General features: G+C 40.9%; 1 protein-coding gene across 3 annotated transcripts; it reads left to right on the forward strand.

The window, feature by feature from the left end:
• Positions 1–19: 19 nt before the first annotated feature.
• Positions 20–16,118, forward strand: MCOLN3 (mucolipin TRP cation channel 3). 3 transcript variants are annotated; one of them, XM_085231362.1, is made up of 15 exons: positions 20–556; positions 1,759–1,988; positions 3,266–3,433; positions 5,878–6,031; positions 6,490–6,574; positions 6,655–6,751; positions 7,353–7,452; positions 9,393–9,505; positions 9,586–9,735; positions 11,380–11,481; positions 11,593–11,715; positions 12,275–12,481; positions 12,877–13,006; positions 14,034–14,178; positions 14,871–16,118. In XM_085231362.1, the coding sequence occupies exons 1-14, from the start codon at positions 370–372 to the stop codon at positions 14,150–14,152; spliced, it is 1,965 nt and encodes a 654-aa protein (XP_085087488.1). In that variant the 5' UTR covers positions 20–369; the 3' UTR covers positions 14,153–14,178; positions 14,871–16,118. The 3 variants fall into 3 exon arrangements, with proteins under 3 accessions (XP_085087488.1, XP_031410719.2, XP_085087489.1); XM_031554859.2 differs by lacking the exon at positions 14,034–14,178; XM_085231363.1 differs by lacking the exons at positions 12,275–12,481; positions 14,871–16,118 and having other exon boundaries at positions 14,034–14,793.
• The last annotated feature ends 104 nt before the right edge of the window (positions 16,119–16,222 follow it).

The raw sequence follows: 16,222 nt of genomic DNA on the forward strand, positions 1-16,222 counted from the left end.
GTCGCTATTGGTTGATCTATAGAGGGGCAGGAAAGGTCCGCGCCCCAGCGTGCGGAGCGCGAGGGGCTACCGGCAGCTGGCAGCTGGCTGGGGCTGTGCTGGGCGCGTGTCGGGCGGGCGGTTCGGTGCCTTCTGATTCAGTCAGGAGCTGCGCTCCTCCGTGCGGTGCACAGCGATAACTCAGTTTGCCCCAGCGTCGTCCCTCGTGCCCGCAGCGCTCTCAGCCCTGTCCCGCCGCGCTCTCAGCCCTGTCCCGCCGCGCTCTCAGCCCTGTCCCGCCGCCTGCCCTTTGCATCTGCAATTCCGTATTCCGGAAGGGTCTCTTGCATCGCGTTGTGTTTTGCTCTGTTTGGTTTAATTAAAGATTTGATGCAACAAATTGTAGGACGACTGAATCGACCTTCCCTCCCGCCGCAGCAGCCCGAACCAAAGCCGGGCAGGGCGGTGCCGCTCCGCGAGCAGTGCCTGCAGGCGGCGGTAGGTGCCGGGAGGCCGCCGAGCCGCCGCACCCCGCCGGGTGCCGGAGCGCGGTGCGCGCAGCGGCAGCACAGCGCAGGTATTTGCGTCAAAGCCTTCGCCCTGGGCTGCGGGGCGGGAGGTGGGAGGCGAGCCCGGGGAAACCCGCTCTTCTGTCCCTGTTGGGTTCGGGGAGGGCTGCGGGAAGGAGGTCCCGGGGCGCTCCGCCGGCTGCAGGGCGTGGGGAGAGGGCCAGGCGCGGTGCGGTGAGGCGCTGCGAGGAGGGGACTGGCTGTGTGCGGCGATATCCCCGTGGGATCGGAGCCCGCGTTGTCTCAGTGTGCAGGCTGGCTGGAAAACGTGCGTTGCGTTTGTCTTGAGTGCCTTCTGCAGCTGATACCGTGAGGTCAAGAAGTACTTTTTTTGTTATCAGGAGCACGCACTGACAGCAGCGCGGCAGTGGCAGAGCATTTTGGTGTGGAAAGGCCCGATGTGCTGAGAGAAGGGTACACAGCCCCGCTGTGCTGCATCCCCCGGGCGGTGCAGCCTTGGGGAACCGGAGCAGGGTTGGGCAGGGCTCACCTGTCCCCATCCCTGCTGGAGGTGTCTGACCGCCGGGTCCGAACTTGTTGCCACCTGACAGCTGAGCTCCTCGTGATGCTTACCATTACCTTCGGTCTTACTGCCAGGTTCATGATCACTAGTGGTTTGCGTTCAGGCTTTTATGGCTGTAGCAATCGATATAGTTGTGCTAAGTGCCAGTTAGTTGCTCGGGTAATGTATCTGAATTGCACTTGGCACGCTGGGGTTTGCTTTCAGGGAAGAATGATGCTATCACTGACGTCTGAGAAAAGCACTGTTTGTCTTGAAAACTGCATTTCTTTTGGGTACTGGACAGCTGATGGGTATCTGTGGGGAACACCAATTCAAGAAAGAGATACGTGTCCAGAGTGCTGCAGAGAGGCTTTGGTGCTCTTCTGGGCAGGAGGAAGTGAGTCACAGTGTCCTGCATATGTGGTGCTGGTGTTGGGAAACAAGAGGGGGAGAGGTTTTCCATAAGTGACTGCATCATTCAAAATAGACAGAAATTCCATTTGTAATTGAATGTTAAGTTACCTGTATGGGTTCTGCCTCCAGAGCATGTGCAGCATTAGGAGTTAGCTCTTCAGCTCAGTGTGACATGTGGGTACCTTCACAGAAGACAAACAGCTCTGGGGCCCAGGTTGTCAGCGCAGGCTGATCTAATGCTGCTGTATTTATGCTTGCATGTTTTCCAACCGTAACAGACATTTGTTGTTTCAGCAATGGAGACTCCTGAAGTGGTCGGAAGCAGCTGCAGTGCTCTGGATGATGAAGGGATCTGCAGCTACAGACAACACCTGTCACTGCCACAGGAGCTGCTGGCAGAAGACCAGCTCAGGAGGAAGCTGAAGTTCTTCTTCATGAATCCGTGTGAAAAATTCTGGGCCCGGGGCAGAAAACCTTGGAAACTTGGGATTCAACTGCTCAAAATAGCAATGGTTACCATTCAGGTGAGTGTTGTTTAAGCAGGGACTCGATCCAATGAATTCAAATGAGGGGTGCAGATAACAAAGGCTTTTCCTTGGCCTAGTGTGTAGACTGAAGGAGGACAGACTGCAGAACGGTCTTGGTCACATAGATGTAGCGTAGATCTCAGGATCCTGGATGACACACTTCTCTCTTAAACTACTGACTGAAAAATAGATTTCCTGAGAGTGGAAATGAAAGAAACCATCTTCAAGGATTTTTTTTCTTCTCCTTTTCCCCTCTGATTGTTATCTGTCCCATTTTACAATTAGAAATAAAATTTTATGGTGGAAGAATCTAAATAAGATCTGGACTTTCCAGAGAAAATCTGCCAATAGGTAATTAAATCTTTGTGCTATTGATTTGCTAGTGCATTCCTGTGTGTCTTCAACATCCAGCTTGCCCACAGACTGCTTTAGTGTCTTTGTAACAGCTGAATTATCCTTATCAAAAACTAAATATCCAGTTTGCCCTGTGGCCATAAAGCTAATCTGTAGACTACTGGTTCAGACTTACCTCTGATGAGTTTCTTCACAATACTGTCAGACACTAGTTGTGAAACAATAGGTGCTGAAGAGAACTGTGAGCTCCTGCAAACAATAGAGCACATTCTTCTGGGAACCTTTCCCAGCCTGGATAGCAGCTAGCAGGGTTATATGGCAACTTCTTGAGCTGTTGCAGTATGTGACGGCTCTGAAGTTATCCTGTTAAAGCACCATTTTCATCTATTGCTATCAGTACACATTTTACTCGAACCAGAGAGATAGATGTTTGGTTGTTTTTTGTTTGCTTTTTTTTGTTTGTTTGTTTATGTTGTTGTGATGGTGGTGGTCTTTTGTTTGTTTATTAGTTGTCCTCAATTTGCCTTTTTCTGCACTGGAGTCAGGACTTCAAAATGAGGTCAACTTATGTCTTGTCCCACCTTTTTTCTCTGAGAAACACTTAAGTTTCCTAAGGCAAGTTATATTAGTGTCGGGCTGAAATAACAATCACATGTAACAGTATATGGGTAGATTGAATTTGAGATAGTATCCTTTTCTTTGTGAAAATGCAAGTCCTTAGCCAAGAAGCTGGACATTGTGTTAAAGGAATCATTGTTTCCTTCAAGCTTTCTTTTGACCAGCTCTGAAATGGAATATCCTGCATGTTAGTGCTGTTTACCAGCATGATGAGTGTAACTAGCTGTTTGTAGGACAGAATTTGTCTGTTAATGCAGAAGCCCAACTTGTCTTTGAATAGGAAATATAAATATCTTTTTCAGCTGGTACTTTTTGGATTGAGCAATCAAATGGTGGTTGCCTTCAAAGAAGAGAACACTATTGCATTCAAACATCTCTTTTTGAAAGGGTACATGGACAGAATGGATGATACCTATGCGGTATACACACAGACAGATGTCTATGACCAAATATTCTTTGCCATCAATCAGGTAAGGATTGTCACTGCAATGAATACAATATACATGCTCTTTACCTTGGTGCACTTTCTTCCTCTTTCTTTCTGGATTGTGTCTGAGCTTGAATACATATGCCTGTTGCTTAATACTAGAGTACTGACTTGCTTACATAGTTGGTAGAGGAAAAGGCTTGTGTCCCATCTATTGAATGGAAATTATAATGTGATATATAAGAAGTAACACATTTTGAGTTAATGTTGTCCTGGAGACTTACTTTTCATGAAAAGATGAGGTTCCAAACACTGCTTTTCCTATGTTTACAGGACTTTATGTTGAGATAACAAATTGGGATTGCTGAGTATTTAAGATTTTTTACTGAATGACAGACTACTCTGCTGGATTTTCTTAAAGACGAGGCTGTAGACCTGCCACTTTTCTTTTCTTTTTTTTTTTTTTTTTTTTCCCCTCCTAATGGATTCAATTACAGTTTTTGGAGAGAGAGGAAAAAAAAGAAAAAAAGAAAGACAAAAAAAACCTGTAGCCAAGCCTACCAAAGTAAATGCTGTACAAAATGCTGGTCACCAGACAGGCTCTGAAGAGGAATGGCTCTTTGGCACATCCATGACTTTGAGTCTTCTGTAAAAGGCAAGTGTCGGAGGAACTCACTCAAACATAGTTGCACCTCCGTGCTTGCAGGTGAACTTTCACGGGTCAGTCCCCATCCAGAGTCAATGTACTTCAGCTCTTCAATTTTTCTTGCTGCGGGAGGCATATTTCCTTAGTGGCATTAAAGTAACATGGAGTTAAATGGAACAAGAGTGAAAGACTAGGAAAAACCTGAAATGACTGAGATCTTACTGTTCTTCCTGTACCATAAGTCATTAAGATAAAAAGTGTTGCTATATTAGTTGCTAAATTAGTTGAATAGTGTTAACACTTCAGGTAAAGCCATTTCTGGAATTAACTAGTGGAGAAATCTGCTGGTTTTTCAGCAAAAGAAACAGACAGGCTCTCATTGCTAGAGAAATGGACTTCTGCAGACATCCCTGGATCTAATCAATGGATTCTGTTCTCAATGAGCTGCTTGGATTTTAGCCAGAGTGCTTTGCAAATATTGAATTACACTTTTCTACAAGGATTATAAAAAGAAAAATAATACACAGCAAAAAGGCATTTAGACCCAAATCCTACACTTTTTGCTTTTGTCAAATACCTTAAAGCAGATGTGTCCAACTCATGGCCCTTGGGCAGCATGCGGCCAGGCACAGCTGGCACATCATGGCAGAGCCACCACTCTGCACAACCATCACTCAGCTCCAACTTAACACCAGTGCAGTATTAACCCCCTCTGGGCTAAAATCGGGACATAAGGAGAGCTTCAAGATTGCAAAAAATTATACAGATTTTGCTTATTTGCGACTCCATTTTCAGTCAACATAAACATATTACATGTGAATTTTCAAATAGAATGTACAGAATTGCAATCAAAAATCTGATCATCTGGAGCTATTCAGCCTGGAGAAGAGAAGGCTGCAATGTGACCTGATAGTGGCCTTTCAGTATCTAAAGGGAAGCTATAGAAAAGAAAGGGACAGACTCTTTAGCAGGGTCTGTGGTGATAGAACAGGGGGAAATGGCTTCAAGCTCAGGGAGGGTAGATTTAGGTTAGATATGAGGAAAAAGTCTTTTACAGTAAGGGTAGTGAGGCACTGGAACAAACTGTCTAGAGATGTGGTTGATGCCTCATCCCTTGAGACTTTCAATGTGAGGTTGGATCAAGCTCTGGGCAACTTGATCTAGCTGTGCATGTTCCTGTACATTGTAGTGGATTTGGACTAGATGACCTTTAAAGGTCCCTTCCAACTCTAAGGAGTCTATTAAAAAAATGTCACACATTGAACAGTTATGGAGACCAAACAGTGGATGTGAGACAGTGAGGTAGTGGGTGATGCATTTCAGCAGTGGCAAAAAGGACAGTAGGTCACCTCCACTGGCACAGATTTGTATGAGTATGGCATGCGGCCTGCTTCTCATTGCTGGTGAAAATGCACAGCTAATAGTGGTGACTGTGCTGAAAGAGAGTGTTTTGTAGCTGAGAATGTGCTCTATTCCATCCATAGTGTTATTTTGCTCTTTGTATCAGTTGTAGTTTCCATAGAAATAATTAAGAGGCATTACTTTTGGATTGACCTTTGTAAATGCAGTCCTAGACAATTCCTCTTTACTCAGTGCAGCCCAGGCAAGCCAAAAAGTTGTACACCCACGCTTTAAAGTAAATGAAAACTCAGCTGTAGTGTGGTGAACATTTCTAAGTTCTTTAGATGATCTTTTAAATAAAAAGAAAGGTTATGGCATAAATCTAAACTCTTGTTATCTTTGTTATCTTTGTGTGTGTGTGTGTGTGTTAGTTTGCTTCCCAAGAGATGGGTAGTTTTGGTGCCATCTAACTTTGTTAATCTCTTCGTTCTGAACTTTAGTACTTACAGTTGCCCAACATTTCTGTTGGAAACCATGCTTATGAGAAGAAAGGAGCAGAAGAGACAGCTCTGGCTGTATGTCAACAGTTCTACAAGCAAGGAACCATCTGTCCTGGAAATGACACCTTTGATATAGACCCAGAGATTGTGACTGGTGATGAATCTAATCTATTGTATTATTTCTATGGGAAGAGGGACCCGGCACTTAAAGATACATTCTTAGTGAACATCCAGTATTGTATAGTTGTATCAAATGATCTGTACTGAACTTACTACTAGCCAAAACTGGTAAGAAAACGAGTGTGTAACTAATCTCCCTTCCAGGGAAACAGTCCTTTATATCTACTGCTCAAAAAGTGACGTACTTAGCACAGTGACCCTACAAGGCTGATTTCAAGCACCTTGCCGCTGAATTCACGCTGAATAATTTGGCTGGTGTTCAGAAAGCCAACGTATTTGTAACCGAGACTCCAAAGTGACTCATCACTTAAGTATGCTATCTTTACTGCTCTAGTCAACTGCACTTCACAGCCGTGGGAGTGGGAAGGGTAGATTACAGTTAAAGAGCGTGATAACCTCTGAGATATTATTGTGAGTACTTATCCATTGCAGACTGCTTCTACATTGAGCCAATGATGTCTTTAGACAACAGAACAGTGGGAAAGCACAATTTGAATTTCACTCTGGATTTCCACAGGTAAGGAGGAGTAAATACCTCCTGCATTGATGTTTTTGTGCATTTTCTTTGCAAAAAACTAATGTGAGACCCTGTTCCAGGCTAGTGGCAGTGCAACTCATGTTCAATCTGAAGGCAATCAACCTCCAGACCGTTCGTCACCATGAGCTCCCTGACTGTTACGATTTCTCCCTGACGGTACACTGATGTCTACCCTGTGTCTTTCAGTTCAAAAATGAGAAACCATTCATCAGTTCAAAAATGAGAAACCATTCATGCTTATTTACTATATGCAGTCAGTGCACATGTTTTCTGAGGAGTGCTGGGCACCATTCAGTGTCCTCAGTGGAATCTGGATTACTCTGCCATGAATTAGTACCCTGTAAACTACTCTCAAGTGTTACTGTAGGTAAAGTTTTGAGCACATGTGGTACAGTCCTCATGTGCTTGTTCAGTTTACAGCTTTTGTAATCTAATCCCATTGAAGTATGGGAAGAACATGAACCTCTTCTCTTTAGAGAGATGTTTCTAGGAATGTGTTGCATTTTTTTTTTTCAGACCACAGGGATGTGGGGCTCTACTTAAAAGAATTCCACTTGTATTTTTGTATTTACTTAATCGAGTAATACCAGACTTGTTTTTCATTTTGTCAAGACTTAACTTGAGGAATTACTTTAATCACAAGCAACTTTCATAACTGAGGAGAATTATTCTGAATTATTGTGCTAACTTAGCAGTGCAATATACCAAATATATAATGTTTTAACAGTCACTTTTAATTAATTTTTTGTTACTACAGATAGTGTTTGATAATAAAGCCCACAGTGGAAGAATCAAAATCAGTCTAGATAATGAAATAGAGATCAGGGAATGTAAAGACTGGCATGTTTCTGGATCAAGTAAGTGATATAACTTAAATTTTCATGCTAGTTAACCTTTCTTTATTTAAAGATGAGGCACTATTGACATACATTGTCTAATAGGTACACTCCAAATCCTGCTTGTTTGTTTGCTTGTTTTTCCTGAAGAATTGTTCTTAAACAACTGTGAAACCTTGTACCATCGATACTGTCGCACCAAAATGTTTTCATCATGCTGGTTTTGGCTACTGAGCTTAAGCTGCTCACTGTTTACAGCAGGCTGTGAAGCATTGCTCTAGCACCAGGCAACAGAAGGACATGCGATAGTGGTGGAAAGTTGAAACTGATTCACTCTTATTTCAGGACTTAACAGGAGGCAGATAAGGAAGCACTATTGCGCTGCTAGGAAGGGCTGCTAGAATGAAGTAGCTAGAAATACTCCTGATTGCTGCTTAAGCATAGTTTAGTGTGTATCTGAGTCTAACTGAGATGTGCACTATGGTTGAGTATCTATCTTAAATAGTTGATAATAGGAGCACCCTTTGTTGGGAGCTACTATCTCCAGTCAAAACTTTGCCAGAGATCTTTGTAAATTGTAGAATCCCTTTGAACACCAGAAGCTTGCAGGATTTTAAATTCCACTTGTTTTTCACTGAGGTATTTATTTATTTATTTATTTATTTCTGATGAAAGAGGTCTATTTTTCTATTTTGTTGCATTAGGAAATTCCCTTGTAAACAGCTGGCATTAAGAAAAAGAGAGTTGTTTTTTTTAAGATTCTAGCTGGAATTAATTTTATGAATTCAATGAAATGCATCACAGAGGATGAAACACACTGTTTAAGCAAACGTACGATCTGCTTAACATTCAGCTGCTTTTTAGATGCCATGTTATAAATGTACACCAGATGGCATGCTACCTCTAAGAGATTACTTGTGCAGTAGGATAAGGTTTTGATAGCAGGCCTCTATAATAATCTGCATTTGACATTGATGTAGATTGCCTCTGTTACTGTTTTCAGTATCATCTCCTGAAGTACTCTGTACTATTTTTTGAAAGCTAAACAAAAATACGCAGGCAGTGATGTCAAATGCTGCTATTCTGAACCATGAAGAACAACCTGCAGAACCATCTTGTTTGGCACCAGTACATGTGTTAGAGACTCCTAAACAGGAAGAAGGTGGATTTTTTCTGGATAGTTGGTATCTCTGTGATGTCTACTAGAGTATCAGCACCCCATTTTGGAGACTTGCTGCTGCCCATTCTTTCATCCTTCGCATTAATTTCCTTTAGTTTTTTTTTCTAAAATGTAGTAATTTTTTTAGAATTAAAAATCAAATCCTCATACTAACTCCATCTAGATTCTGCTATATGATAAGGATAAAAAGGAAAAAGATGTCTAGCAATAGTTTTGGTGCAAAAATTGTCCATAAATGATCAAGAATGTTATTTTTATTTTTTATTTATTTAGTTTTTATTTGAGTATTTATTTAGAAAAAGATACGGAGAGATCATGTCTAGCTTAGTGTTGGTCATAGCTATCTGAGTAGTAGTGCAAACTAAGGACAGAACAGCCACCTGATAGTAAAATTCTGTTCTGGAAGAGAAGATACATATTGCAAAATTCCTGAGATTGTTTTTTTATACAAACGTTGTGTCTTAAAGGGCCATTCCAGTGCTTGCAAAATAGACAAGTTCTACCTCCCATTCTGCAGCCTTGTAAGACACATTCACATGCTGATGTATGACATTTTTGAGGCGGTGTCAACCTTTCTAGATTAACTGGAGTGGTATTGGTAGTGCAGATATACTTGTGTGTCTCTTGAAAATGTCAGACAAGCTTTTGTGGGAAAAATGCAAGGATAAACATAGCAAACATCAAAAATTGATTCATTCTTCAATACTCAAGATGAAATTAATCTGATAATATATAAATGCATGATTATATATATAGAACATGTATGTTTTTGTTCCTGCAGTACAGAAGAATACGCATTACATGATGATCTTCGATGCTTTTGTCATACTGATCTGTCTGAGTTCATTGATCCTTTGCACGCGATCAGTAGTCAAAGGAATTCGGCTCCAAAGAGTGGGTATAACTCTTCCTTTGGAAAGTCTTTATGTTTTGCATTAGTCTAATGAACTTTTCCCTCTCTTCCTTTCCCCCAGGAATTTGTAAGTTTTTTCCTATATTATTACAAGAAAGAAGTATCTCACAACGATCAGATGGAATTTGTCAATGGCTGGTATATCCTCATTATGGTTAGTGATGTCCTAACTATCACTGGATCAACTCTCAAAATGGAGATACAGGCCAAGGTAAGATACTTACACTGTTAGGTGGAAGCAATGCTGGCTATTTCTGTCTCACCTAGGTTTAAATCTCTGAGGTCTCTAGGCTGGCTATACTTTATTCCAACTGGCACAAAATTTCAAAACTCTCTTTTCTTTTCTGGAATTATAACTCAGGTGTATTGTTTCCAAATATCCCTATATATTATAGTTCTAACTCTCTTTGCTCCTTCCAAGTGTCTCAAAGCAATAAAATTATTTCATCTCGGAACATTTAAGACTATTGACTTCCTCTCTGCCCCATTTAGGATCAGTTAGATTTGCTTACTTTTTTTTTTTTTTTTTTTTTAATTTAGCATTTAAGTTTCTATACCACATTTTAAAAGTGCTTAACTGGCACAGAGATTTTCTTCTTAAGCATCACTTTTCTGCTTTCCTAGCTTATGGTTTCCAGCATGTACCTAACACTCAAGCCACAGCCCAGTTTTAAGCCTTCAATTTCTAAAATAAACTAACTACAGAAAATAAATAAATAAATATGAAATGTTGGGCAAAAAAAGTTGCAATATGTTACACTGAAGCACTCTAGTATTCAGATCGAGTTGTTTTTTTTTTTTTTACTGAATCTCTATCAGACTTTGAAGCATAGCATTGCAACACAACAGACTTTGGACAGTAGTGATGAAAGGACGGAGCTGAAATCAATCTGGTGACTGCTTGATTATCACACATTGCTCTATCTTACTTTAGGAGTTGTAAACTTAGAAGTAGAAAGGAACTAAGATGAGAGAGGTCCATGCTCACTCAGAAGAGGTCCATTCTCTCCTGGAAAGTAGTGAACACTTTTTATTCAAGTCAGCTGTCCAGATGTGAGCATTTTGGAAAAGAGCTGCAGTTCAACGGACAAAGTGTAGGGTAACTTGGATGACAATGGACCAGTATGTATATAGATGGAAAAAACCCAGCTAAGTGCTGATAAAATATACATGAAGCTCTGGTTAGAACTAATTAAAAGCTAATTATTCTTCTCCTTGACAACTTCCTACACCTCACAGGCCTTTGCTATGTAGCAAAATCCTCCTTAGTATTTATTTGAACTCTGCTGACACTTCAAAATATATATTAAAAAAAAAAATAATATGTATATATATATAAAGCTTTATCTACATCCTGGAAGAGCTGTTTTTGCTCTGTAGTTCTAAAATCAGGTTTACACTGTACGTTGGGATGTGGCAGAGAGATTCCCAAGCTGGTATGGGGAATCTGCTGTTGCAGTTGCAGCAGATTGCAGCAGCAGTGTCTGCAGGTCTGGGAACAGCACGAGGTGTTTTCAGGGCCATGTGGCAGGACCTGTTGAGTTTTGCATTGAGAGGGGATGTCTGCAGCTGCAGTCCAGCTGTGCTGTTAGCAAATAACTTAGCTCATGGTGAGAATCTGATTCATCAACAGTAATTTTTAAAGGCATGTGGAATGAGTAACACTTTGAAAGTTCCCTTACTTCTTGGTGGCACTTCTGCCCTCTACAACATATTATCCCAAACTAATTTCTAGTGGGAGAGCTTTTTAAGGAAAACAAAGTTTCATGTTAGATCTTTGTAGTAATGAGAGTTGCAATTTAAAACCTGTCATTTGTTATAATACTTGATTCTTTTTTTTTTTTTTTTCCTTTAGAGTCTGACAAGTTATGACATCTGTAGCATACTCCTAGGAACATCCACTATGCTTGTGTGGCTTGGAGTCATTCGCTACCTAGGTTTCTTTCAGAAGTATAATGTAAGGATCTCCTGAGATCTTCATGCTGTTGGTATTTATTCTGTTTGCTGCTATAAGACAACACGAAGAAATGCCTGGTTGAATTCTTAATGTTTGCATTCCTTTCTGCAGCTTCTCATTCTAACGCTGCGAGCAGCATTACCCAATGTCATGAGGTTCTGCTGTTGTGCTGCTATGATCTATCTAGGCTATTGTTTCTGTGGATGGATTGTACTGGGGCCATACCATGTGAAGGTAATATACTCAAGATTAAAAATACAATGTAAATAATAGAATAGGTTCTAAATAAATGAGAGTTTACTGCTGTTATCTTCTAAGTTTCCATGTCAAGACTTCCCTTAATACAAAAATCATTCATCTTCAACATGATGCTACTGTTTGAACAGCCTGACTGTCACAACATGGTCAGATTTCCCTCTGGTTGTGAAAGCTCTGAGTCAGGAGTGGAAGCTGCTGTGACTTTCAGTCATATGCTGGGAGTCCTGCGTGGTATTTTGAGAAACAATTTTGATCTCACAGAACAGACTAAAGCTTTGGAGATATTATCCTTTTTAAAGGTGAAATTGGCTTATCAAATAGGAAGAGTTTACAAAAGAATGGATTGATTGCTTTTGTGTATAGGAGGGACCAACTGCTCATTCCATAAGTGCCTTCTGGTTAGCACTACATGTTGTCATGCTCTGGGTGCACAAAATGTTCAGAGGAGCCAGTCAACAGCCATATATCTCCTCCAGGTTATGTACAGTCTAAGGCCCCAAATAAAGTGGCAACGGATGTCCTTGTCTTTTTCCAGTTCCGTTCTCTGAATGTGGTTTCTGAATGCCTCTTTTCATTGATAAATGGAGATGACATGTTTGCCACTTTTGCAAAAATGCAGCAGAAAAGTTACTTGGTTTGGTTATTCAGTAGAATCTACCTCTACTCCTTCATCAGTCTGTTCATCTACATGGTGCTAAGTCTCTTCATTGCACTCATTACAGATACATATGAAACTATCAAGGTAAGCATGAACTCTTAAAATTTGTTTGGAATAAAAAAGACAAGATTGGTGCTATCCAGACTCTCATCCCCCTTGATATTTTGGCTTGCTGTGCAAGCCAGTTTTATGAATGAATATAAAAGCTATTTTTGAGGGCATGGAGTGATTGCAAGAGATTTTTAATTCTTTACACTTTGGTTTTCTTATAAGTCTATCTGATTTCCTCTCCTAACGGATGCTTATTATCAAAAAGTAGAAATTTCATATTCAGTTCTCTGAATCTTCTAATTTCATGCTTGAATAATACCTGAAAAGTGTTCTGGGGAGACAAGTCTCATTTTATGTTCTTATTGTATTGCTTTAGGCTATTCTGTGCTTTAGCCTTGTTAAAGGTTTAACTAAATATCAATTTTTAGCACTACCAACAAGATGGCTTTCCAGAGACGGAACTTCAGAGATTTATATCACAGTGCAAAGACTTACCAAACTCTGGAAGGTACAGATTAGAAGAGGAAGGTTCTGTATCTCTCTTCTGCTGTTGTAATGGTAAGTACCTATGTTAAAATTATACATTAATGTATACGCAAATGCAACACACCACAGAATATCCCTGGTGTAATATTTATGAAGCATACTTGATTTGGAGGGGCAAGGAAAAAAAAACAACACTGAAATAATAAGAAACTATTTGCTCTATAATGAATGCTTTATAATGAAACGCTGGAGTGAAAAGTTTGTCACTGTTGCCACTGCTAAAACATGCCACCCACTGCCTCACTGTGCTCACATCTGCTGTTTGGTCCCCATAAACATTCAGCAAACATCAATGAATGTCAATGGGTGCCATTTTTTCCACATGGAGGATTTCAGTGACACACCTTTGCTTTGTACACACTTCCATGTCAGTTGCCATTCTGTCAGACTGCCCCTCTGCTGCCATCTATCACACAGAAACAAAATGTAACAGTATATTGGTGGGAAGGTTCAACCATTACTGTCATTCCCACCAACATCCGACTGACATTGTGGGCCAACATAATAAAACAGGAGGCATTACTTTCAGAGCAGTCCTTGTAAATACACACAGTAACTTGGGAACCCTGTATGTGTCATGTGCAAATATTAATTCTTTCTGTACCAGTAGTCGGGACGTGCTGAAATCATTCTGTGTTCTTTTATCCACTTTTAAATTGTACTTTACCCAGAGGTTTGCAAATTTAGATGGTAGCAGGCCAGAAACTTTTGGAAAAAATCAGCTTGAAAAGATTTTAAAATAGCACACAGCTTAAGTATTATTATCACAGCACTTAGAGAATGACTGCCTAACTTCCACTATAGAGAGCGTAATGCTTCAGTTACCTAACACTTTGTTTCTTCAGAACTACCAATTGCAGGATATGTGGTTTATATTTAACCCAGCTGGCTGCAGCTCTGAGCCTTGCTTGCAGAAGGGCCCCTTGGTGCGGGAGCCTTAAACACTTGCAGTTTCCTAAAAAGATCCAAGACATTTGCATCTCCTTGTTATGGGTTTTTCTGAGTGTGGTGTGTTGTTAATTGTCACGTATCTATGAAGGAAAGGACATGGGGGCATGTTTTGGAGCCAGGACAGAGCAGAGCCTGCAGCAACATCGCCTAGAGCTGAGAGCCCTTGTTCCGACCGGTTGCCTTACTTGGGATGAAAGTGTGGGATGAAGTGGAGCAGGCCTTCTTGCTCCTGGGTAAAGGGCGCTGATGTTAATATTTCCTTTTCTGTGCACACCTCTCCGTGTAGTCAGGCAAGAAACTAAACACGAGGCAGGGATCAGGACTCTAGAAAAGCATTTGAAAGTTAAAAAGATTGCTCTCAAGCAACATGTTCTTCAGGAGGACTGGGCAGCCCACAAAGCCCTGGATGCAAATTGAGCTGCAGGCATTGAAGTACCTGGTTTTGGACCCTTATTTCCTAACTGATTATTTAATTATTTTATTTTGGTGGCAAATGTGATCCGTCTGTGTTCCTCATGCTATGCAGGTTAGTGCTCCAAACTGCTTATATCTGGAAGTAGTATGATTCCCTGGAAGCTAGACCAGGGGCTGACTTTGCAGTTGCCTAGAATTAGTGGACATTGCTCCTTCAGCTCAGTTTTGTGTGTTCTGGCTTTACTTTGAAACAACGATCTGTGGGAACAAACAAGTATCTCAAGTGGTAAAGATGATACAGCTTCTGTTCCTTTGATAGTCACGTGGCCCTGCAGTACACATGGGGCTCCTCCTAAGTCTTTCACATGTGAAAAATGTTTTAAGATGGTTCATGGTAGTTTCTTACCAGGCAGATAATTAGATAGTTCAGATGCATTTTCAAGGCTTCTTGTACAATTTAACTATTATTTTGGTATGTGCACCTGATGTTTTTTCCCCTTCTCCTGCACAGGTCCTAGTGAACATATCTGATGATCTGTGGGAGCATACCATGGAGGCTGTGAAGCAGCACACATTGCAGGAAGTGGGTAGTATAGAGCTGGTGGAAAATCTTACACTCTAAGTCTAAATGCTTTTCCCCAAAACCAGTGTAAACCTGTGGCAAAAGCTTGTGATACACTTGCAGCCTTTCTGGTCAGGCGCTCTCACTTCTAGCTCAGGTTTGTTTGTTTTTTAGCTTTGTTCTGTTTGTTTCCTCAGTTAAAATTTGCTAGACTGCAAAGGGCATTAACAAGCTGTCTGTGTTCAGACTTGGCTAGACCACATGGGTAGACTAGGAAGGCAGTAACTTTCAACACAAAGAAATAATGTCAGACAACAGTGACTTTGAGCATCAAGCTAGCCCTCAGTACTAAAGGCATTCTCTCTCATGCATTGAATGAATTAAAGCAGTCTGGTGCCTTCAGCAGTTTTCTATATCTGTAATACTCATGAAAAAAAATTAAACCTATGAAATTTGGTGAAACTTGTTTGTGGAGACAGTACAGTGGATTGATGTACAAGCCATTCAAATATGGTTCTGAACATCAACCAAACATTTGTATGAAGAGAAGCACCATCTGAGGAACATGGCAGTCTCCTCTCAGAGAGGTGAGGACATGAAAGGCTGGAAATGAAGTCAGAGGGGTGAGGTGAGTGGAGAGATGTGGATGTCCCAGCCCAGAGTCCCTTGCAGCATTCTGCTCAGCAGTGTGCTGACCTTACATTTTTTAAGGAATAGTCAGGCAGAAGCACATTTAAAGTATTTATTTTTAAGTAGAGAACTTCCTTTAGTGTACTGGTCTGTAAACCTGAACTAAGGTAAAGACATAGACTCTGAGAGTCACATCTCACCACACATTAGAAACTGATGTTTCATACCAAGCTGTATGACCTGGTACTGTCTGTGGCTGTCAAGAACATTAGATCTTACAGAAGTTCAGTTTTGTCAACTTAGTTTATATAATTTGTTCATTGTGGTACCATGCAATGGATGCCTTATTTCCTATAGTCTCTTCACTACAGGAGCAGAATAGAAAGACAAAGGAAAGTATATTTTAGATAACTTGCATTTTAAGCAACAATCCCATAAGTGTGTGTGAAATCATGCAATGAAATTCTGTATGCTGAACACCAACACAGTCAGTGGACACTAAACACCTTTTGTCTGGATGTTTACCTACTGCAAATGCACTACAATAAACACCTGCGGTTGCGATAACTATTGTGTGTATGGGTAGTCATTTCAAGAGTAAATATTTTGCCAGGTTAATATATAAGATTAAAAATGAACAATATGTACTATTGTACATTATGTAATTTCTG

Source organism: Meleagris gallopavo, chromosome 10, assembly GCF_905368555.1.
Source record: "Meleagris gallopavo chromosome 10, MGAL_WU_HG_1.1, whole genome shotgun sequence".
NCBI lineage: Eukaryota > Metazoa > Chordata > Aves > Galliformes > Phasianidae > Meleagris > Meleagris gallopavo.